Here is a 24,359-nt window from a genome sequence, read left to right as displayed (position 1 = left end):
TGGCCAATCAGTAGGGTGTGAAGGCATGTCCCGGGTACAGCCGCATGGTTAGGCTGTCACTGCCAGCGGACAAAGGGAACGGGACGGAGGCAGCCAAATAGGGCAGACGAGAGAGGGGCTGGGGTCACACTGTATGCAAATCTCAGATAGGGGGTATTCACTATGCATGAGCCACATTTGCATTATTCATGAGCCCCTCTATGGTGAAGGGACTGACGGGCAAAGGAATTAGGAAAGGAGTAGGACTACTTACTCCCATGGCAACACGGGCTTTCCATTAATGTTTGTTATCAGGCAGCCTTTAAATAATGGGCCTGTTCAGACAACACTGCCGCTAACCTTTTTGCATCAAATGGTTAGTGAACATGTTTAAGCCATGGTTATGTAGCCACCATAGGAATGGTTCACATGACACACTAAGTCATGGTTCACACAACATGCTAAGCCATGTTTAGCTCAAAATGCCTAACCACCATGGCTTAGCGTGTTGTCTCAACAGGATCAATGTAAATTAAATTAAATACTAAGTTAATATAACCTTACAATTCATCTTCTCAGTACAGTAGTAATACTGTAATATGAAACTTTTACTGGTATTGAAAGCCAACAGTTCTGAATGATCTAACAAATATTTTAGATCTTTGCTATTACCTGAGACATCATTTATATGCTTTGTAGTGTTTAAGATGAAGACGGATAGATTAGGGTGTAATCCTACACATTTTAGACATAAATAACTCCTACAATTCTCAGCATCTCCCAGTCAACAGCCTGGGTAGGGCATGCTGGGAGTTATAGGACTTTTTCCTGTCTAAGTGTATAGGATTGCACTCTAAATCATTTAAATAAAGGTCAAAATGCATTTATTGATTTAAGAAAGTGGAAAAATAATTGTTAAGGAAAAATAATTGTTGAAAGAAGTTATGGAAATCATGAAGAAAGTGTTATTGCAAATTATCCACAATTTCACTGTTTTATTGAGAATTCTTTGTCTTGTGCTACATTATTTAGAATGGGTGGTTTTTTTTTACTTACATTGCAAGTTTTAGATGTTATGCTTTATGTTTTATAGGTTATGTATTGTTACCTGCCCTGGAAACATCTGTATTTCAAGGTGTGGGGTATAAATGCATTAAATAAATGAAATATTTTAGAGAGTAATCCTATAGTCCTTGGGAGAGCATCCCAGAGACCATAGGATAGTGGAGTTCCCCCTCCAAGGCTATACGCATCGCTGCAACATCAGGAAGGGAAATCCAAACGGCGATTTTTCTGACTGATTCCTTGTACCTCTCCGAAGCCGCTTCAGAAAGCATGCAGTAGCTTCCTTGCCCAAGGCTGGAGCTCCTACCTTTAGTGAGACTGCAAATGAGGAGGTATGGGAAGGAGAGGCTTCAAGGATCTGCAGGATCCTAAAACCTCCCACTTTCCATCTCTGCCCTCAAAACTCCACTAGATGTGCTCAAAAGTGCATCTAGTGCTCAAATGTGCATCTAGTTTAATATCTGCAGAAAGGAGGATGGAGAGATAAATATCGCTTCTGACGCTCGCATTGCTCTGCCAGGCATTTGCTGGCAGAACATTGGATGTTCAGAGAGCTCCCTAGACGCCCATTGGATTGCTCAATTAAAACATTTAATGTTGTGAATCAAACTGTCTAATGTGTTTATTGTGATATGATTTATTGAAATTTAATTGGTATAATCCAGTCCATTGTGTTCTGTTCTTAACTTTATTTTATGTATAACTTAGTTTGCTCATATCATTATATTTAATTTTTTTAAATAAATAAATAAACCCAGTTAGTAAATTTGTAATTATTGTCTGAATGGAGTTATAAAGAACGCTACAGCATCAGAAGCACAGGATTCTATAGAACAAAATCCAAAATGACAAGAATGCACATTTACTGTCAGGAATGCACAATGGTGACTCTACTTACTTTAGAGCAATAATTTTAATGAGGAATGAAAGAAATAACTATGCTGGGAATCTTACAGAGAGGATTTTAAAAAAACAACATTCCCCCCCCCCCTTTGGCTTCATTAGGTCCAGACATTTTACATCACTAGTCTTTCTATTAAATTGCAATATGTTAAGGCTGTACACTTACTTTGAAATAAGCCCAATTGAACTATATAGAATTTACTTTTGAGTTGACATGTACAGGGTTTTAGGATGTTTTTAACAATGTATATTATGTTTTAATTCAGTTTTATGTATTTTATCATTTATTGTTGTACCCCGCCTCGATCAAAACGGAGAGGCGGGTAAGAAATAAATTTATTATTAGTGCATTGGAATGGTAAAGGTATAGAAATGTTTAATGGACTTTTGGTAGGATGAACCAAGACTTGAGAATACGCCAACATATCTAGATTACAACCCATGCATCTTGTTTCATCCTAACTTTCAAAATACTTTCAACATATAGTGAAATATGATTTTCATTTATCTGGAGTTTTCATGGGAAATGTGTTTTTGCTTATCTTTTAAAATGAATGGAGATCTTGTTCATTCTTTTATTCAAGCCTCAGCATCACCTTTGACAACTGTTGGTAATTCTATCATTACAGTTCTATTCCAAAGTCTATTTTGTGTCCAACCTAACTAAAGTATCTCCATTTCTTTCTGTTGTCCTCCCTGGACATTGATCCAGCTCCTCATATTGTCCCATTTGGATAATTGGCATATACACTACTAATTGACCTTCTTTTTCCATCTTTCTCCCTAGTTTCTGTTTCTGTTCTTGGGACTACAATACCTGATGGAACGCCTCTCCCGACATGAACCTACCTGTACACTGCGCTCAACATCTAAGGTCCTCCTCCGAGTGCCTACTCCGAGGGAAGCTCGGAGGATGGCAGCAAGGGAGAGGGCCTTCTCAGTGGTTGCCCCCCGACTGTGGAATGATCTTCCCAATGAGGCTCGCCTGGCGCCAACGTTGTTATCTTTTCGGCGCCAGGTCAAGACTTTTCTCTTCTCCCAGGGATTTTAACAGCATTTAACAACGTTAAGTTTGTTTTTAATGGACCCCAGAATTGTTGTTTTTAAATGGATACTGTTGTTTTTATACTGTTTTTATGTTTTTGTATACTTTTAATGTTTACTATTTTTAATTGTTGTAAACCGCCCAGAGAGCTTCAGCTGTGGGTCAGTATATAAATGTAATAAATAAATAAATATAAATATAAATAAAATGTGACCATCTCTTGTGAGTATGATCACATTCCCTCAATATAATGTTTTCTCAACAGGTTCCAGATTGCATTCAGGATTATTATTTTTTACTTTTTACTATTAAAGCTCCAGATAACTTTGCTGCTCATCTTCCTTTTCTCATCCCAAACTATTCCTTCTCATACTGTTAGTCACACTCTCTTCTATTCCATCGTTCAGTTTTTTTTCCTGATTCCCCTTTGCCTGGATGCTCTCCCAGCCTCTGCTAATTACACTTCATTTATTTCTTCTTGGTTTTTTTAAAGCAGCTTTTCCACGTAAAACAGATGACAAAATAAAAATCACAAAATTGCTTCTTTATTTTACTTCCATTACTATAAAAAGCAATAGCGCAACTATATGAGATGGAGGGAGATTCAAGTTCCTGAGTTTGTTTTTGTAAATGGCAAATGCAGCTACCAATTCAGATCAAGCCTTTGGCACTGGAGAAGTGGATTACTTAGCTGAAACTGCCCCACCCTAAACTATTGCTGCCACTCCCATATGCTGCAGTTCTGATCCAAATCACCCCTCCACCCAACCCTGTTGCTCCATTTGTCATAAACAAACAAATAAATAAACAATAGGTGAAAGGTAATCACAGATCTCATGTCATCTTGTCTGGTTGTGCCCGAAGTCTACCTCAAAAGTTACAATATTTGCTTATTTCCCCTTCTGCATTTAGTATTTCTTTTTGACAATGTCTGGCAGGTATGTCTGGTTTAGTTCATCATACAGTGTTTAGCATAAACAACAACATGCATGAAAAAAGATTTCAAAGACAAGAGTAAAATACTTACATTGAATATACCAATTAACTGAGTATAAAAGAGTCCACTAATTCCCACTAGCATTATTAAACCCATAAAGGTGGACATTCTTGTCAGGGCAAGTTCATGTCTAAATACAAATAGATCCTATAAATAAAGGAAACAGAAAAAAAGTTTAGTTTAGAGAACAACATAATTATGTCAGGACTTGAGCTAAGTTGTATTAGACAGAATAGAGGGAGAACTCACTGTGCAGCTGTTTGAATAGCAGCTGCATATTTTCCTAATATCGAGTTCCACCACCTCTTGGGTGAGTGTTGGGTGTCCCTACCTGAAGGATGCCCAGTTGGCCATTCTCCCAGCCTATCCTTTGCTCAAGGTGAGCAGGAGGGGCAGCAGATGATGGACTTTCCTGCATGAAGGTGTTCAGGATGCCTTCAAGCAGGGATGCCCACAAGCCAATCTAGTCTTTGTGTTGAACTCTGCTGCCGGAAGGCACTCCATGAATCTTTCAGCAGTTCCATCCAATTGGCCACACTCCCAATCCATTCCTCCCTTAGGAAAGGCAAACTGGGAGGGGGTGTTGGACATCCTACCTAAAGCCACTTGGAGGAGCTTCAAGCAGGGATAGCCAATTGGCCACTCTCTCCTGCCTGTCCTTCTTTCCCACTGCCTGTCCTTCCCTTGGGAAAGACAATCCTGTATATAGGCTGATTTGACAGCCTTTAACAGTTGACAGTGGTGGAAAGGGGGCTAGATCACCTCCTTAGCAAGGTTGCCAGAACTTTTGGTATTGCTTGGACCCTTGGGGGTGCCCTGCTTCCAATCCCCACTTGCCCCACTCTCCAGTAAGTTATTTTCATAGAAAAGTGCATCCCCCTTTTGCTTCCAAAGGCAGTAACCACAGCTACTTTGACAGCTGTCAAAATAGCAGCACTTATCGCCTTTGCGAAGAAAAATGGGGGCACTTTTCTATGAAAAATAGTTGCTGCCAAACAGGGAGGGGTGGACTGGAAGGAGGGTGCACACACACACCTCAGAGTCGGGGCAACACTAAAGCTATGGAGATCACCTTGCTAAGTGGGTGATGTTTAGCCTTTTCTGCCTTGACAGGAGGGGAAATGGTCTCCCACCAAAGTCAAGGTGCATAGCAATCATAGTTGGTTAAGTAATTTTGGCACCTACAGAAGAAAGTCCCAGAACCACCCCTCTCTGGGTGTAAAAAATATAATAAAAACTAACATGTAGAGTTGGAGACCCTATGTTTAGTTTCTGTGGCTGTATGATGGCCATCCATATCACACACATAGTGTTGTCATGCTTTCCAGAAAGAATAGCACACCCTCAGGAAAAGAATTATAGCTGCTAGAAATGAAATAAGAATGCTTTCTGACAGTGGCCAATGTATAAGATTAGCAATGTCTTAGCAGATTCATGTAGTTGCTTTCTAGCAAGTTCTTACAGTAATACTACTCCTCCTACTGGACAGACAGCTACAGTACCTGCAGCCTATGGAATAAATGAGAGACTACATTTTAGACCTGAAGGATTATATTTTTTTCTTAATACTTCGCTTTTACATTCTAATTACTCATTAGCCATTTCATTAAACTAAATCTTATTTATTAACTCATAAAAATAACGGAAGTCTTTAAGTTGGCAAAGTATTAAAAAGTCATTCTGATATAGTTAACGTGAACATGGGAAGGAAAAAATGTTAATAGCTTTTAATCAAGTAAGACTTTTGAAATACATTTTTTGTATAACAGAACCATATTAAATGTACTTACAATTTAATCTATCTTAAAAACATGATTAAATTTGTTATAAACAACATTCCAAAACTTGCACTGAATTTTTGAGATGTTGTCCAGGTAAAGGCTGTTTTTATTCCACTTTTAAAGTTTAAGAAATAAAAATGCTAATATACAGTGCAATCCTACAACTGTGCATCTTCCTGTCATCTTTAGCTTTATAAAAGAACCTGGACCGGCACTGCAAACAGCCATGCACAGTGGGAATGTTTCTGATCAAAGTATCAGTGTACAAAAAAAATCAAATAAAAGTATCTATGCCTATGTTGCACATTTCGTGCTATGCCTCCAAAGGGCAGAATGAGTAATTGGGTGGCACACAGTTATGGAGGGTATCATGTCCTCAACTCCAGTCAGAAATCGGCCAAATGGTATGCTGATTTCATTTCTAAGGTTGTAAATCCGGCTGAATTCCCGAATTATATTTAATGTTATGTTTTCTCACTCAGCTACCAGGTCTGCAGTTGATTTTTTTTTAATGGCTATCAAATCATCTGAATCATATCATTTGCAAAATGTAAACAGCACAGAATGCTAATGCCCTAATTCTCTGAAGCAAGTGACTTACAAAAATATCCAAATCTGTCAACTGGGCCCTTTGATTAGCACTAAGCAAATAAAATATAACCATCACATGTTTATGTCTCTCAATAATCACTCAAATTCAAGCTCTGAATGAGTTATTTTAGGTATTCATATTAAAAGTATTCTACAAGAAATTCTTCTTGTTCTATATCCATTTAGGTAGAACACTATAAATGTATTTTAAAAATCACACAGGTCTTTTTAAAAGAAGCACTTCACATTTAACTTTTATAAAATGCATTTATTGTTATCTACGTTTTGGTCCTACTCAGAATGAGTGAAACAGTTCAGAATAAAACATTTCCATCAGTACTAATGGGACACAATGACCACATTCAGACTGTCATACCTGGCTATCACAAGTCAAGATATGAACAAGCCTGCGGCTCATGCATGTAGTCTCTTTATTCCTCTCTGTACATGGGCCTCAATTAAACCAGGACATCTCAAACTAACCAGTTTCCAAAGCTCAGGTATTATTGTCCCAACCAGGCCAATGGGGGCAAAAATATCGGGAAATCTTTCTCATTTCAAAATGTGATATAAATAAAAAACATTCAGTAAGTCAACATTTTTAACAGTCTAAATGAAAATATCAATAAAAGGCAGATATTTAGTAGTTATTTGTTTCTGGCATAATACTTCACCATTAATCAAAAAAATAAAGAGCTTACTATATCTCACAACAATGTATTAGTCTCCAGCAGGATATGTGATTTCAGAAGCAAAATATCTGCTGAAGTATCAAAGCAGCAATGAAAAAAAAGAAATCTGTAAGTCTGAACTTACAGACCTGACAAGGTGGGGTAGAAAAGGTTATGCAATATAGTAAGTCAAAACAGGAATAATGAACAAGTGGTCTCTAGACCAGATATAGTGTGCAAAGCAATTCCATCTGGTCCATCAAATTTCAATCAAGTTTTTTTTTTTTTAAAAAAAATTGTCTAGTTTCTCTTATAAAGAAAAGGAATCTGTTTTCAAATGCTGAGAAAAACATAGTAGTTTTTAATGTCATGGCTCTTTGGATTTTGTGTGCATATAGACACACCATGCATGAAAAACTGTGATCCTTATCTGTATCCTTTATTATAGAGCCTGATTATCTGTCAAGGAGTTGGGTTGTAAGGCAAAATACACTCCTGGCCCCTAGACTGCTGTCTAGTGAATAGCATGGCTTCTGAGGATGTTGTCAATCCCTGGGAGAACATGTTCATGGCTCTCCATATATTGGGTCATTTCCAATTATGGCTTTGTCTTAACAGAAAGCATTTGGACACGCTTAGGTTGGCACACTCAATTTTCACCAGTTCCCCCCCCCATCCCCCCCGCTATACCCTATTCTGTTTCAGACAAGCTGCATTTCAGGAGAGCTTCAGACACAACTGGGCAGAAAAAATATGGCAGTATGCATAAAGTAACAGGATTTTCACATTTCTTGAAACACCCATATATAGACACATGTGGAAAGCTCAAGCCATGGAGTATCTGATGTATATACCCAGTTATTTATGCCTACATGTATGTTGTCAATTCTGATGTGGGAAATATTAATGGTGTACTTAGAACAATCATGGTTGCTTTAGAACGTGTGTCGCTTTCCCTTAAAGTCTGTTGTGTTTAAAACACAATTTTGCATTGGCAGGCATCTGTTTCAGCATATGGATCTTTGTATCACAGCCATGAAATCAAATTCAACTCCCCCCCCTTATACATGTACATGCCTTTTCTTGATAATTCTAATGGGTTTTGTAACAATTATATATTATTTTTGTGAGCACTACTATTTTTAAGTTAAGAGTTAATTCTCCTTAATTAATGGATCAAATGCTAAATCCTGGAAACATATTCACACATTTATAAATATCAATTTAAATTCATATCTCTCCACTAGCATTCAGCAATACATAAAAGTTAAAAGCTGTCTAAACTTCAAAATAAGATGCCATACAGTTAACATTTATCCACTTCATACAAGAAGAAAAATCTCTTACCCAATTAACTTTTTTTAGTGGTTCAAAGTAGTAACAGTGGCAGAAATCTAGTAGGAGTGTGTAAGAACTGAGGAGCTCTGTGTAGAAACATAACTGCAAAAACAGCCAGTGATTATCTTCACCAACACAGTTATTAATCCTGCAGAAAACACAGGCCATAGAATGTCAGTGCTTTCGAAATTTTTAAAACTAGAACAGGAGTTTCAAGCCAAACCAAATCAATGATGTACAAGTGCAGAAATATGCTATCTCATAAGAGATTTTTTAAAAAATCAGGGCAGAAGGAATAACTTTCACCATTTCTCCCTTTGCACTTCCTCACTTGCCTCTGTCAGTAGGAGTTACCTTGATGTTTCACAGGCCCCATTCGGAAGACATTTTAAACCACGGCTTTAACCATGGTGGTTAAGCCAGAAAGCCAGGCTGTGTTCAGAAGACACCTTAAACCATGGCTTTAACCACGGTGATGAAGGCAAAAAGGCTTATTCACCATGGTTAAAGCCATGGTTTAAGTGTCTTCTGAACACAGCCTGGCTTTCTGGCTTAACCACCGTGGTTAAATCCGTAGTTTAAGATGTCTTCTGAACACAGCCTGGCTTTCTGGCTTAACCACCGTGGTTAAAGCCGTAGTTTAAGGTGTCTTTTGAACGGAGCCACAAACACAGAGAAGGTGGCTCTTGGTATATGTGGGAATTTCAGGGACTCACATCCTACAGCTCTTTAGCATCCTTAATTGGAAAGGGTGGGGTAGTAGAAGATTCTGTTTTAAATTAGGTTTCTCTATTCTAATCATAATCAATATATAGGCCCAACCTCGCATCTTGGCATAATAAATTGTCCAATCACCCATAGTTTTCCATTTCATCTGTACTGAGAAACTATGATTACCAGATTCAGAACAAGACAGGATCTTAAGCCAACTTCAAACCATGTTTTAAGATTTTGCTTTGCTCCATCTTAAAATAAAGAAACGATGTATTTATGATCATACCACTGGATCTGAACTAACTGAACCCTCAAACAGATAAAGGTCAATTAATTCCCACCCACAATAAGCAGTTACATTTTAATATTCCCCCCACCCCCAAGGTATGAAGAACTTGCAACAATGTGTAACATACCCATAACTTAACTGTTAATGAAAAGCTTAGCTTAACCCTGTTCTTTGCACTGTTAAGAAACATTTTCCAATTCAGGGAATTCACTCTTGTCCTCTACAAATATTTGATAAGCTAACAAATAGAACTGTGTAGTCATATGGAATAATTTAATTTAAATATAAAAAAGGAATTTATATAAATATTTGAAAACACTTTGGAAAGTCAAACGAACATGTCATTCTAATTTTTCTGCTGGTAAATATTTTTGCTTCTTTATATGGTTCAGAATTTGTTGCTTATATGTTATTTTTGAAATTTAATATTAAGGTCACTTTGTTTTATAGTCCAGCATTAATATTCCATTTCCAAAGCTTAGTTTTCAATTTTGAAAATCAAACTTTACATCTCAAGTCCCAGCTCCACTTTTGTGGTTCCTGATCTTAGTGATGACATAGTTACTATAAAGTATGTACCTACGAGGAAAGCGTAATGAGTCACAATGATCATGTAAGAAGCCAATGTTCCAAAAGAGGATGTGACGTGGGAATAAAACGTACTCATCTTACCATGGACAGTGATGATCCATTCTCCTAACACAGTGTCCACATCGACTGCAGTGGTGGGAACGCTTCGGTCTCATCATATTACATTTGTTACATAACTCCCAAAAGTCTCTTTCTAAAAAGAGGATATGAAGACCAAGTTAATAACATCTTTTCAGAATCCCCATAATGTTTCTGCTTCCTTTCAGGAATAGGCAGCAGACATTCTGGATTTGTAGGTATTGTTGTTGAGAATTTTAGAGGAAAGCGATATACTAAAATGTCTGTCATTCTCATCCAAAACAATACACTGACCCAGTTCACATTTGACAACAATCAATGGGCTGTCGTGCACAAGCAGGAGAGATGAAGTGTGCTACCTCCCACCTGCCCACCACTTGTGCCACTTCATAATCTACAATCAGCTTCTTGGTGGGGTATGACATTAGAACCAGTAGTGCTTAACCCATGGTTTGTTGTTCATCCCTGACAGCCTGTGGGTTGTTACGTGTGAACAGCCCCAATGTGTTTTAATGAACAATGTGTTTTAACAGAAATATGCACTAAACATTTTATCTTTTATTTTACCAGCTTAATGTGTTTAAGAATCTACAAATATTTGATTTCACAGAACTCTTCATACGGCAAAATGGAAAGCTAGCAGAATTTTAAGTAAACATAATAGAGCAGGTAACCAAACAATCTGCTTTGCTAAAAATCAGCTATTTATAAACCTGAACAAGCAAGCATGAAGAGTCAAAGAGCCATTTGCTTAATTAGGTTCTAAACATCCAAATATGTTCTAATCCTTTGCCTTCATTAAAGTACAGTCCGGGGTGGGTGGGTTTGCAGGCATTTATTAAAAAACGGTGAGTTCCTAGATGCATCTTTTGAAATTATTCCTTAGATTAGATCACAAAGGGAGCGGTTTTGCTTGAAAAATGCCCTTCAACTGGTAATAAGTGGGTTTTTTTGTGTCCATAGTGATCTTGAGAGGAGACCTTACAAAATTTTTGGAGGAATACTCCTGTTGATTCCACTGCATGACTTTAGAGTAACTATTGCAGTGACTGTGCCCTAATCTAATTTTCATACTTATATCTTGTCTTCCTATTATTTTTTTATAACAATATAATTGTTCAGCATTTAGTATATATCTACCATGGTCAAAAATTGCATATGGAGAAAAGAAACTAATGCAGAATCCAGATGGATCATAATGATGACTAGAAGACTCTATTCTGCCATTCAACTTGCTCTGACCACATAGAGCTGGTTCATACACTCGTAGTGCAGCTTTTAATTCCATTGTGTAGTGGTGGAGCAGGTACCTATTGCCTGAATTGCATAATTTTGCAACTTCAGTGAAAAGCAGAATCTTCATCCAAATCAGGCCAATATTCATATGACAATATGCATGGAACCATCCATTTCTTTTTTAGAGGGAGATATGTGTCCCTACTCTTTCATAATGCAAACAAGATTGGATAAGTGCATGAACTGGTCCGTAGACGCACACACTGTGGTTGTGCCTGGAACTTTAGATTACTCTATGAAAAGGCTGCACTCTTCTTCATATACTTGGACCTACTATTCATCCCGTCAGTATGTTCAATGGTAGACTATTATGATATGTTCTGTGTTGATCTATCCGTCATAACTACTAAATAACTATAGCTTGTGGGACAGAACAAACATACCTGATCTGTCACAGAACACTTCATACCAATTATTCAAGATTTCCTTTCAATTGACTGTTGAAGTGCCTTAATAAAGTTAATGTAGTAATTATAATGAAAATAATATCTGGGTTGTGGTTTTGGTATAAATTAGGTCAATAGAACTTAAGGGAATAGTTGACTGTTTAGGTCCCACTTAATTTCAAATAAACTTAGATGCATCTAACTTTCTCTGAATTGTAGCAATGGAATCATCCACAGTAAAGCGATTTGCTTTATACGAAGGTATGTCACAGTTATGTTTTCATATTTGAACACACCAGCACTAATGCTTAAAGGAAAGCTGAGCTGTTCTGAAATACAAATGTAACAGAAATATAATTGGGCAAATAATATTTACATGGCCAAGTGCTTCTCACTATACATAAGCTATATAGACAATTAAATTAAATTTAATATTTATATAAAATCACAAAGTATAAGAAACATTTTCCTTATTGAATTTGTTTATATAGACTCAAATTTAAGTCTTCTGCTGGAGTTGCCATATTTCTCATCTTGTTGAAAAATGACATCATTTGCACATTGGCAGTATGGAAACCCAATATTCAAGATCATTAAACTAGTAATAATGCCAGATGGGAAACTGATTTTCAATCTGTTCCCATAAAGCCAATGTCATAAAGGTGTTACTCCTTAATAAGAGAGTTATCATTAACAGAAGGCAAGTTTTCCAGTGTGATTTAATGCACGCAACTGATGCATCTGACCATACCAGTGTGTGCATTACTACAGAAGCAAAGAGATTAAATCCTCTACAAAATAATATTCAGTTTACATTAACATGATACAACAAAATTACGCAATCTGAGTTGCTTTAGTTTTCTTCTGCAACAATGTTTGCAGAACAGGCTACTTGACGATCTTAATTCAACCAAATGCAGAAAAATATGAGAAACAAACATATCAGAAAGTAGAAGCAGTAACTAGTACAATGAATTGTGTAGTTGTTTTCAAAATGAATTTGGAGGATTTAAAGCTGTCAGATTGCAAAAATAAAATCCAAGCCATTTATAGCCACGTTAATGCAAGATCAGAAATAGAATAACTTTTTAAAAATTCATTTTGAAAAAAACCAAAAAAGCCTTCACACTTACTAATAAACTTTGCTCCTGCTTAAAGCAATAGCTGTAGTCTAGAATCTGCTTCATTTGGAGAGATCTGTAGGCCCTTCTAATTTTTGTCCCTCTGCATCATGTATCTAACACTCCATACTCAGTCCCACATATTCTGTCTTTTTTCTCTATAGTTTTACTGTTGCTTTCATCCTGGGACTCTTATTTCAGTCAATGTTCCCTTCCTACTTCTCCCCTCTCTCCCTACAAAAAATATGGCTTTACTTCCTCTTCCTCTCCAGTAACTTCAGTCATCCCTTTCCAATGTACCCACACCCCACGCTGCCCTGCCCCCACTTTGGCACTTCAGTCTAAGGGAGTTGTGGCATGTACGAAGGACAACAATAACCTCCTGCTGCTTATTTTTCACTGTAACTGAGTAAGCTACTCAATTATAGTGAAAAGTAACCACCAGGAAAATGACAGCCATAATGCCCTACATCCTTGAAAATGTCTTGCCAATCAATACTCATTTTTATCTACACTCTTGATTCCATTGCTACAATTTTATTTAATTTTAATATATAAACTATTTTTCCACTTAGACTGAGTTCACACAACATGCTAACCTATCATGGGTTATCGTGTTGTCTGAACACAGCGGTTAAGGTTGAGTTTACTCAACACACTTACCTACCCATTATGGATTGTTGCTGGACCATGAGTTATAGTGTTGTCTAAACACAGCCAGCTTTTTCTGCAGGGACTATCGTGTTGTCTGAACAAGTGCATTTCCCACAGGGTTGCTTGTTAGCCATGACGTGTGGCTAACTACCCTGAACAACCTAACAACAAGCCATAGGGTCTCACGGTGGCTTGTTCAAGAAAAATAAAGCACACCAGTGAACAAACCACCCTGCAGAAAATACACTGCATTCAAACAAGTTAAGCTACCCTGCAGAAAACACAAGCCATAGCTAGACCTAAGGTTTATCGCTGGATCATCCAGGGATCAAACCTGTTCATCTAGGTGACACACAGGGGATCCAGTGCTCAGGCAGGGGCGAACCCTGGATGATTCTAGGATAAACTTTAGGTCTAGCTGTGGCCACACTGTATTCAGACATTAACCCACCATGCGGTTGAGTTGTAAATAGTTGGTAGCCTCCAAACTACCCTCACACTTTGCTCATCATTAGGGACCATTCCACGTCACACCACTATCGGAGTTACAGCAGATAGGCAGCTTGACCAGGCCTTCTTAGTCACTACATATCAGTTGTGGAATGCCTACCCCAAGAAAACTGTCTAGCACAATCCTTGCCTGTTTTCTGGCACATGGCCAAAATGTGGCTATGGGAGGTGGAGTTGATTGCTGGGTATGTTACTGAAACATTTTTTAGCAACTGTGTTTATTTTGGGGCCTCATTCTTTCTAGTTTTTTAAACTTGATTTTGTATTGCTATTTTATATTCCGGTTTTATTCTGTTATTAAGAGCCTTAAATGTCAAATATTTTTTGAGAAAAACGCAGGACACACAGCGTTATGATAATAGCCATCACATGTGGTGCAGATGAACCTTTCATTAGCATAGAGACAGCACCCGAAATCCCTGCACAACCTCATCCATTGGATTCATATAGATATGAAACAGCCTGGGAGACTAGTTTGTCTGTCTCTTCTGCCAAGACTCTTGTTCATGCATTGGTTATTTCTCGGTTGGACTACTGCAACCTTCTTCTCACTGGCCTTCCTTCTTCTCACATCAGTCCGTTGGTTTCTGTTCACCACTCTGCTGCTAAGATCATCTTCTTGGCTCGCCGCTCTGACCATGTTACTCCACTTCTGAAATCTCTTCATTGGCTTCCAATTCACCTCAGAATCCAATATAAACTTCTCCTGTTAACCTACAAAGCTTTTCACTGTCTAGCTCCTTCCTATCTTTCCTCTCTCATCTCACACTATTGCCCCGCTCGTGCTCTTCGTTCCTCTGATGCCATGTTTCTCGCCTGCCCAAGGGTCTCTACTTCCCTTGCTCGGCTTCGTCCATTTTCTTCCGCTGCCCCTTACGCCTGGAACGCTCTTCAAGATTGAACTACAAGTTCAATCGCAGCTTTTAAAGCTCAGCTAAAAACTTTTCTTTTTTCTAAAGCTTTTAAAACTTGATTTTGATCTGACTTTTATACTGTTAGTTTTACTCTACCCTGTGCCTGTTTGGTGCATTCTCTTCCCCTTCTTATTGTTTTATTATGATTTTATTAGAATGTAAGCCTATGCGGCAGGGTTTTGCTATTTTATTGTTTTACTCTGTACAGCAACATGTACATTGATGGTGCTATATAAATAAATAAATAATAGTAACAACAACAACAACAACAACAAGTTAAAACCCATGGGCACCTCACAGGACCAGGACCACTGGGTAGCACTGTAGTATCTCTACCCCACCCCTCCTGGAATCTCCCTGTAAAAAGGAGCAGAACCACTGAAGTGCACTGGACCCCTAAGTCAGTTGCTGCAGGCAGACCAGAAAGATACCAATACTGAAAACTGCTGAGAGATTAAGGAGAATCAATAGAGTCATCCACCTACTGCTTCCAAATAAAGATAGTGCATCAGGGTGACCAAGGTATTCCTATCATGGAAGTCAGACTGAAAGGGATAAAGATTTTTGAAACTACACCTGTTAAAAAAAAAAGTCAGCCAAAGCTGTACCTGTAATTGGTATCTTTGGGCTTTCTGGTAATCTTCCTGGATCTGCTACAGAAGCTCTCAGTAATGAGACAATGCAGAACACTGCAAATATGTAGTAACCTGTAAAAAAAAAAGATGCATTTCCATTCAGAAAATGGGGTTATGGAGGGAAAGAATTGTATACACATCTCTGAAGGTTCAGAAACCAACTCATCCTTGTTGTTTGGAAGCAAAACAAAAGGGAAAAAGTAGACACAGCTAGTCTTGCTGCAACCACACAGAAACAGAATCCTTGAGTGACCAACCTGCAGCACAAATGGCACAGGCAGTGAATATTTGTGCACTCCTGGCTGGGGGCAGGGATTCCTATAGGCCTGGCAATGGCCTCTCCCACTGTCAGATTACCCTAACCCATTCATATCTTGGCTAATTAAACTGCATTATGATAGCCTGAGTCAGCTTAGTCAATATTGTCAGAAAATACCACACTAGCATCAGTGATTCTAAACATTACAATCGTGCCTAATCGTGTTTATGAAAGAATTCCTTGTACATTCCTTTGGATGATTAATGCCAATTTTAATTTCAACATAAGGTTACTCAATTCTGGTTTGCCATTTCATTAACTAATGCTATACAATGCAGAGGCAGGCGGAGCCCTGAAGACAACAGAACAAATCATGAATTGATCAACTTGCGTTTTAGTTGCAAGCTATTTTCTAAATTGTCATATTATTTTCAGTATCTCATCATTACCTCCTGGATGGTTCCTGAATCTCACAATGTTTTATGTTTTTTATTGCTCTAGCTGTTTGACTCATTTTTATCTGCACTTTTATGTTTATATTGCTATTTTTTATTGTTCTTACTATATTTTAGTAGCTTTAGGTGCTATTTGTAGAAAGATGATCTATAAATTAAAATAATAAGCAAATAATCAAACATGATCTTACTACCCAGTCTTCTCCCGCTTCCATAGTCCATATTCCAAAGGGAGATTCTGATTGCTCCCAGTTCAGAGGCATTTAACCAGTCACTGATTCTTAAGTCACAGGACTGGTCTGCACATATCGACAATTTTTTAAAAATTGTGAATGGTCGTGAACAAGGTAGCATGTTGGTTCATGTTGCCCAATCACTCCCACTGCAAGCCAGAGTGGCTGAACAACCCACAGACTTTGTCCATGGTTTGTTTAGCATTGTGTGAACCAGGAACTCTTGAATTATCTCTCCCCTAACAAGGCAGAGAAATAACCCAAGAAGAAACCATGAGTTATTTCTCTGGCATATCAGAGGAGAGACAAGCCAGAGTTCCTGGTTCACAAATAATGGCAAACAACCTAGGGACTGATATGCTGCATCATTTATGACAACCCACACAAAAAAGTGGATTGTCATTACGTGTGAATCAGTCCATTGATGATAGTTCCCGCTCATTCTGGTGCCATACCATTATGACTCCATTTTCAGTGATTTGGGGACTTGAAAGGGCATAAAAGTGTTCATTAGGAAAGGGAGTTGCCTTGACAAATGGGCTCATTTTGTTGTTCTATGGTACTGAAACTACTCAATGTGACAAAACAAGAACCACATGAACATATGAAGCTGCCTTATACTCAGACCACTGATCCATCTATAGCCCAGTATTATCTACTCTGAGTGACAGAAGTTCTTCAAGTCTCAAGGGTTTTTGTTGCTGTTGTTGTTGTTTTGGAGGACCCTTTGTCCTTCATAAAAGTACACCTGAAATTGTTTAAGACCATAACTCAGCACAACACTCTCTATCATCTCTCCCTTTTAAGTCACTGGCTCCCTGTCAGGAACCCTTTGTCAACTTCAGGTTCTAGCCCTTATTTTTACAAATCTCCATCTCTCAACTATGATTATTCCTTCTCCCATGCCTCCTTCTTGCTCCATCTGTTCTGCACAAGCTCATCTACTGCCAGCTCCCTTCTTTCACCTTCTCCCATTTATGCCTCCTTGCAGTCTGCTATATTGTTTCCTATGCCTCCTATCTTGGGAATATGGTTAGGGCACAACGTTGATACCCAACATATTGGGAAAATGCTTTGGAAAAATCAGTCTTTATGAAATTAGCTTGCCTGAACATAATTGTAACCAGCATGGTCTTATTTATTAATATGATGAAAATACTAGGCATGAGTTGGATCCAGACTTGCACTCAACAGAGTTCCACTGACAGAAGTGGGCGCAATAGTGATTTTCCTCAATTCTTTTCTCCAAGGATGAAGGGTGACTCAGAGAAAACTGTTGTCCTGCCCTATAACCCAGTAAGAAGCCTCTGTTTAATACCAGTTTCCACTGTGAACTGAAAAACCCTTTCTATTCATGGACAGACAAGTCTGGATCCAGTTTTATGGTTTCTTTTTTCTAGCAGTGATTGGGAGATTTGTTGATTCAATTCTAATTTCTCTTAAGAAAAAATGACCATTTCAGAATCCCAAAAAGCTACAAACATTGACGTATGGCACTATATGCATTTGATTGATTAATTGAGTATTTAATTAAAAGCCATATATGTAATCTCGTTCAAGGTCTGTAAGTGATAGGCCTAGCACAAGACCTGGGTGGAATGAAAGAATTGATGGCAACTATGACTTACAAAGTACTGCAACTGCTGATATATGTCCCTCTTCATAGTGCGGGAAAAGGATAATTTTTGGAACGAAGAGTGTGTTGAAAAGCCAGACAAAGATAATCAGGCCCATACAGAACCAGCCCTGAGGGTCAACAACAAAGTGAATTCGTAGTCCCATCATACATAATCTGAAGACAGCTTGACCCAAGCAGAAAGGAAAATAATGCGCCTAAGGAGGAAAAGAACTTTAATTAGAATCAGTTTAGCAATATTATAAATATTCCCAACTATTATCACATGATAATGATATATGATAATTCCCAACTATTATCATATAAATATACCCACAGATTTATGGCATATTACATATGAAGGAAGGACCAGACAAGAAGCAAGCAGGTTAAGGGTGCAAACCTATGCATGTTTAGACAGAAAAAAAGTCCTACAACTCGAAGCATGTCCCAGCCAGTATGCTTTATCACTGTATTATGGCTTCAAATCAAGCAACCTGCTCTTTCACAGAAGAGCAGCCTCTACAAATTATGCAAATCAGTTCATTATGCAATTTCATTCATGCCCACATTCTCATACTTGACATACATTAACTGCATATTGCTAAATGCCTGGGAGAAGATATGTGATGGTGTCTTGGAACACTCACAAATATGAGAATTGCTGGGAGGATAAAATGGGCAGTATGTAATCTTAATAGTCAGTTTCTTCTTTTTGAAGGAAGTGAGAGTTCAGATTATCTGGGGCTAAAAATGGCTTTAGAGATAGGGGAACCCATGTTGGCAAAGTAGGCAAGCTAAGCAAGACCGTGGTCTAGGAGGCAGTAGATAGGTGTAAAAAAGTGATGTGTGGAAAAAGCTGAACTTCAGTTTGCACTATTATGCTTTGTACATCATAAAGCTGCAGCAATGTGTGTTGATGGTATGGCTAAAAATTAATTCTGCACCGCTGCTGGTTTTATCCTGGTTGTGCTTTTTATATTGTATTTTATATCACATTTTTATACTGTTTGTTTTATATTTTGAATGGGGTTTTAATTTTTGTGAACCACCCAGAGAGCTTCGGTTATTGGGCGGCATAAAAATGCAATAAATAAAATATAAATAAAATAAATAAATATTAATATTTTTCAGAACCATCCTTTCCCAGTTAAGAAAACTGACAGACTATCAACCCCTTCCAGATTGTTTCCACTAAAGGCACCATCCTATACACACTTTATAGGACTAAGTCCCACTAAACTCACCGAGTGAACATTTATTTTACTTTATTTGGTTTCTGTACTGCCTTTCAACACACAGTTTCCAGGGTGGTTACAAAATATATAACAATAATAAAATACAATATAGAATAAAAACAGTGTCATGAAACAATTTTGACAACAATTTGATAACAGCATATAAAACAAATGGAATTTTTAAATATAAGAAGGTAATTGCCTGGTTCTGGAAAATAAAAGTGTAAGTGCCAGGCAAGACTCCTTGAGAAGGGAATTCCCAAAGCAGAATGTCAAAATCAAGAATGCCCACTCTCCAGTCACTACCTGCCTTACTTTAAATGGTGAGGGAGCCCTGGAGATTATTGCTATGTACAGGCAGACTGAAGTAGGATCAAACACTCCTTCAAGTACAGGGCTTTATAGATGAGGACCAGAACTTTGAATTGTGCTTGAAAATGAACCAGGAATCAGTGAAGTCCTATATGTACCAGTAAGGTATATTCCCAATGCCCAGTCCTGGTGAATAGTCTAGCTGCTATATTTTGTACTAAATGCAAGTTATGAACAGATTTCAACAGCAGCACTATTTGAAAACCATGGCAGTAGTCTATCCTGGATATTACTAGATTGTGGACAACTGTGGCCAAGCTATCTCTATCCAAAAATGGATGTAACTGACACACAAGCCTCAGAGGCCGTCCATACCACCAAGACCTCTAATGACAAAGCTTTGTAAAGTTGTGAACCTTATCCTTTAGGGCAGGGGTATTGAACCTCAGGTCCGCCCGGGTCCCAATCTGGCTCTCCCAACACTCCTCAGAGGTGCCTGCCCCCTTGCCCATCTCTTTCCCCGACCACCAGTTGTTTGATGGTTTCCCATCTTTTGCGCAGTTTCTTCCCCATTCAAAAAGATTGAACTTCATCTCCAAAGACTTAATTAGTAGCACTAAGAGTTTTAACCTAAAATATGCTGGTATTGTTTGTATTCTAACCCCTGCCATTTTTTGTCTGCCCGCCACTGGAATGCAACCCACCCACCCCAAGAGTTCCTCCAAAATTGAATTCAGTGCTTGGGCTGAAAAACATTCAACACTCTGCTTTAGGGGAAATACAATCTCATCTAGGATAGGTTGAACTTCATCCCTCTGAACAGACAAACCACCTACCTACAGAATCTCCATCTTGTCAGGATTAAGCTTCAGTTTCTTGCGTCTCATCCAGTCCATTCCTGATTCCAGATACTGATTCAGCACTTCCACAGCCCCACCTAAATGAGATGGAAAAGAGAAATAGAGCTGGGTGTCATCAGTATACTAATGGTATACTAATGCTGGATGATTTCATTTAATGTAGATGGTAGAATGGAACTCAATAGCACAAATTACAAAGAGCTGAGTACCACCATCTTACGCAAACAGTTGTCCAGGTAGGAGCAGAACCAATGCAATGCAGTGCCTACAATTCCTAACCAAGAAAGCCTGTCCAGATAGGCACTACGACTGACTTTATCAAAGGCTGATGAGGGATCTAGAACGAGCAAGGTTGCATTCCTGTCTCTCTCCTAGCATAGATCAGTGACCAAGCCTATTTTTGTAGCAAAATCAGATTTGGAACCAGATTAAAATGGGTCTAGCCAAGAACGCTTGGAGCTACACAGCTACCACCCCCTTGGGTACCTTGCCAGAGTTGGGAATATCTGTAACTGGATGACAATTGTTTTAATCCTCAGGGTCCAGAAAGAATTTCTGTAGGGGTAGCTGTGGCGTTACACCCCACAAGTCAATTCCCAAAGGTATGTCTGCAGTTTGTAAGTCTGTGGTTTTTAGAATGTTGGCCTGAGTGGGCGGAGTTAGAATGTCTTGGGAGGGGGGAGGAGTGATATATAAGGGAAGGACTGAGGGGATTGAGAGCACTTTTCGGGGGGACTTGTTAGGTACTCTTAGAGTCTGTAGTGCTCTCTGTATTTATGGTACTTAAGTTCTGGGAAATTTGAGAGTCAGTGTAGTGAGTGGTGTCTTTAGAGTGTGGTGTGCACGTAGTGGAAGTATATTAATCAATACTGATAATAAAGAAAGTTCAAGAGTGATTGTGTGAGAAAAAGGAAAGCGCGAATGTGAGAGTGACAGGATTGTATGGAAGGTTTCAAAAAGGTTTTTAAATGTTGTTATTTGAAACAAAGCTTATGAATTTTTAAAAATAAATTTTGATTGTTTTAAAACTACCACAAAAATCCCACGTCTGTTTGGCGTTTATCATCTTAAGTTTACACATTCAGCACACACTCTGACAATCATTCACCTAAGCAGATATAACTCACAGCGCATTATTATATATATTAAAATCCATTCTCCATTTTAAACCCCTTTCTCCACATAGTTTGGAGGAAGGTGGGCTTTATCCCTTGCCTCAGACGTACCAAGTGGTGGTGCTTGGCTTGAGCAGGGAGTAGCCTCGGCCGGGTCAGGTGTTCAGAGCCTGTATCGCCCCATAAGAAGTGGTGGTAGTGGTAAGGTCTGTTGTTCAGAGCCTGTGTCATGGCAGTAGCCTCATAACCACCTTTTCTTCCCACAGAGCCATTAAACAAGCAGTTCACAGCCATACACCAGTAATCCAGGTAGTCTTAAACTTTCTGAACTAAGCCCTCCCACTATAAACTTACTCTACCTTTCTGCCATCCCCTCATAAGTCCAACCGAGCACTAAATATGGTTTCCAAAGGTGAACAGGCAGGTAGCCTTATTTGCAGTTCTGTGCTGCTAAATGCACAGATCTGTGGACTGTGGTACTAACTCCAGCAAAAGATACAGGGAAAAAGATACTCTAGTTCAGCCTTTTCCAACCCATGCTCTCTAGATATTATTAGACTACAACTCCCATCAGCCTTAGCCAGCATCGCCAGTGGGCAGGGATGATGCGGGTTGTTGTCCAAAGCATCCGGAGGGCACCAGGTTGAGGGAGGCCACTCCAACCACTTGCTAGACAGATTTGAAGGCGATGACTGTCTTGAAAACTGCTGCAAGCAGAAAAAGATCAGAAACCAAAAAAAGCAGTGACCAAGCAGAAAAAAAGTTGGGCCATTTTACCATTGAAGCCTTTTTTCACCCTTCTTCCTTCTTGGGTCTCAATACTTGCACAGCCACCCAGGATGTTAAATGTCAAGAGCTGAATGGTTGCCAGGGCTCCAAAAGGCCAACTAGACTGTGCTAGCACTCCAGCAATGGCTGCAGGAGTTTAACTGGGTTCCCCACACAGTGCACTCAGCCCTATAAGGCTGTGACATTAAGATAGAGTGGAAATGAAAGTCTGACAAATTGCAGTTATTACTGTAAGGCTGTGTCTAAGCAACTGGGTAGACTAGAATGGCTAAAACTGACTAGAGTGAGTAGGCAACATGATTTCTGTTATGAAAAGAATATGGATTGGGAGAGATCTGTGGTGATTTCAAGGTGATCATTGACCCAATGCTGAAAGCAACACTGGTCTAAGTTCTCAATCTGGTCTAAGTTCTAAAGAGTTTAGAAGAATATGGTAAACCTTGATAAATGTGAGTTCTTCAAAAAAATCAGTTACATATTGTGGATATATTATAGAGGGCAAAGGACTAAACAACTCACCTGAAAAGACAAAGTAACTTTGAGGACACATAGCTCAAAGAATGTATCACAGGTTCATTTAATCATTGGGTTTGTTAGATGTTATTATAAATCTTGAGCAACTGTGCTCTACCCATTGAACCAATTGCTTCAGAAAGGAAAACACTTGGTATCTTGCCAATCATGTCAGTGGTAGGAGAGAGACAAGCAAAAATCTCCTGAAGTAGTGTATGAAACTACCTTAAATCACCACACTGAGGAGATAAGTTAATTACCTTCCTTGCTTAACCGTTCAGATTATCGGCACCTGATCCAGTAGATCCAACCACAACATGCACATCAATCAAACACCATAATCTGAAACATCTGCCAAATTTATTTTAGAAACTGAAAGACATTATTTTGTTCATGAGAAGACCCCACCTGACAGGCTGAACCCACGACTGAACAAACAGATCAGATAATAAATGATATATCACAATGTATTTCTATAGCATAATTTTAAAAACATTCATGTCAAATGTCCATTTGTGTTATTCTTAATTTGGGATGGGGTGGTGGAAGACAATTGTATATGTTATATATCAAACCTCTACAGACTTCTTCTGTTTTTATATTTATTAGTTCAGAATAAGGCAAAGAAGGCAGACAAGCAACATATATCACTAATAAAGAAGCAGCTAGGGACACACAGACATAACACTACCACCCAGTGGCAAGTGTGACAAGCCCCACAATAGTAGAGTTGGAAGGGGACTATAAAAGCATCCAGTCCAATCCCCTACTCAATGCAGGAATCCATATCAAAGCATACCTGACAGATGGCTGTCCAGCTGCATCTTGAATGCCTCTAGTGTGAGAGAGCCCACTACTTCCCTAGGTAATTGGTTCCACTGTTATACTGCTCTAATATCTGTTCAACCGGAATCTGGCTCCCTGTAACTTAAGCCTATTATTCTGTGTCCTGCACTCTGAGATGGAGAAGAGATCTTGGCCCTCCTCTGTGTGACAACTTTTCAAGTACTTGAAGAGTACTTCATGTCTCCCCTCAGCCTTCTCTTCTCAAGCCTAAACATGCCCAGTTCTTTCAGTCTCTCCTCATAGGGCTTTGTTTCCTGATCATCCTCACTGCCCTCTTCTGAACCCCCTTCAGCTTGTCTGCATCCTTCTTGAAGTGTGGTACCCAGAACTGATTCCAGTACTCAAGATGAAGCCTAACCAATGCCAAATAAAGGGGAACCAGGGATTGTCCTGGCGATTATGCAGGACCCCACAGCTCAAAGGCTGGGGTCTGTGTGGCTGCTCCTCACCAAATCAAACAATTACCATACTCAGATAGCTGCTGGGGCCCATATACCCTGGCAGAACCCCTTTGAGCTGCCACCTCCCCCACAACGTTCTCCACTGCCATAAGGCCCCTGCCTGAT

At 38.9% G+C, this 24,359-nt stretch overlaps 1 protein-coding gene across 1 annotated transcript in view; it reads right to left on the bottom strand.

Annotated features, from left to right (window-relative positions):
• ZDHHC21 (zinc finger DHHC-type palmitoyltransferase 21) overlaps positions 1–24,359 on the bottom strand; it is a 45,271-nt gene that overhangs the window by 19,549 nt on the left and 1,363 nt on the right. Inside the window, exons 2-7 of the mRNA XM_063129261.1 lie at positions 20,507–20,607; positions 18,134–18,338; positions 15,532–15,630; positions 10,046–10,157; positions 8,380–8,518; positions 4,020–4,136 (exon numbers count right to left, since the gene is read on the bottom strand). Of these exons, the coding sequence (XP_062985331.1) occupies positions 4,020–4,136; positions 8,380–8,518; positions 10,046–10,157; positions 15,532–15,630; positions 18,134–18,290 (624 nt within the window). The 5' untranslated portion in view covers positions 18,291–18,338; positions 20,507–20,607. The remainder of the gene's footprint in view (positions 1–4,019; positions 4,137–8,379; positions 8,519–10,045; positions 10,158–15,531; positions 15,631–18,133; positions 18,339–20,506; positions 20,608–24,359) is intronic.

This window comes from Elgaria multicarinata, chromosome 6, assembly GCF_023053635.1.
Source record: "Elgaria multicarinata webbii isolate HBS135686 ecotype San Diego chromosome 6, rElgMul1.1.pri, whole genome shotgun sequence".
In the NCBI taxonomy this organism is placed as follows: domain Eukaryota; kingdom Metazoa; phylum Chordata; class Lepidosauria; order Squamata; family Anguidae; genus Elgaria; species Elgaria multicarinata.
This window is presented reverse-complemented; position numbering and strand designations above follow the sequence as displayed.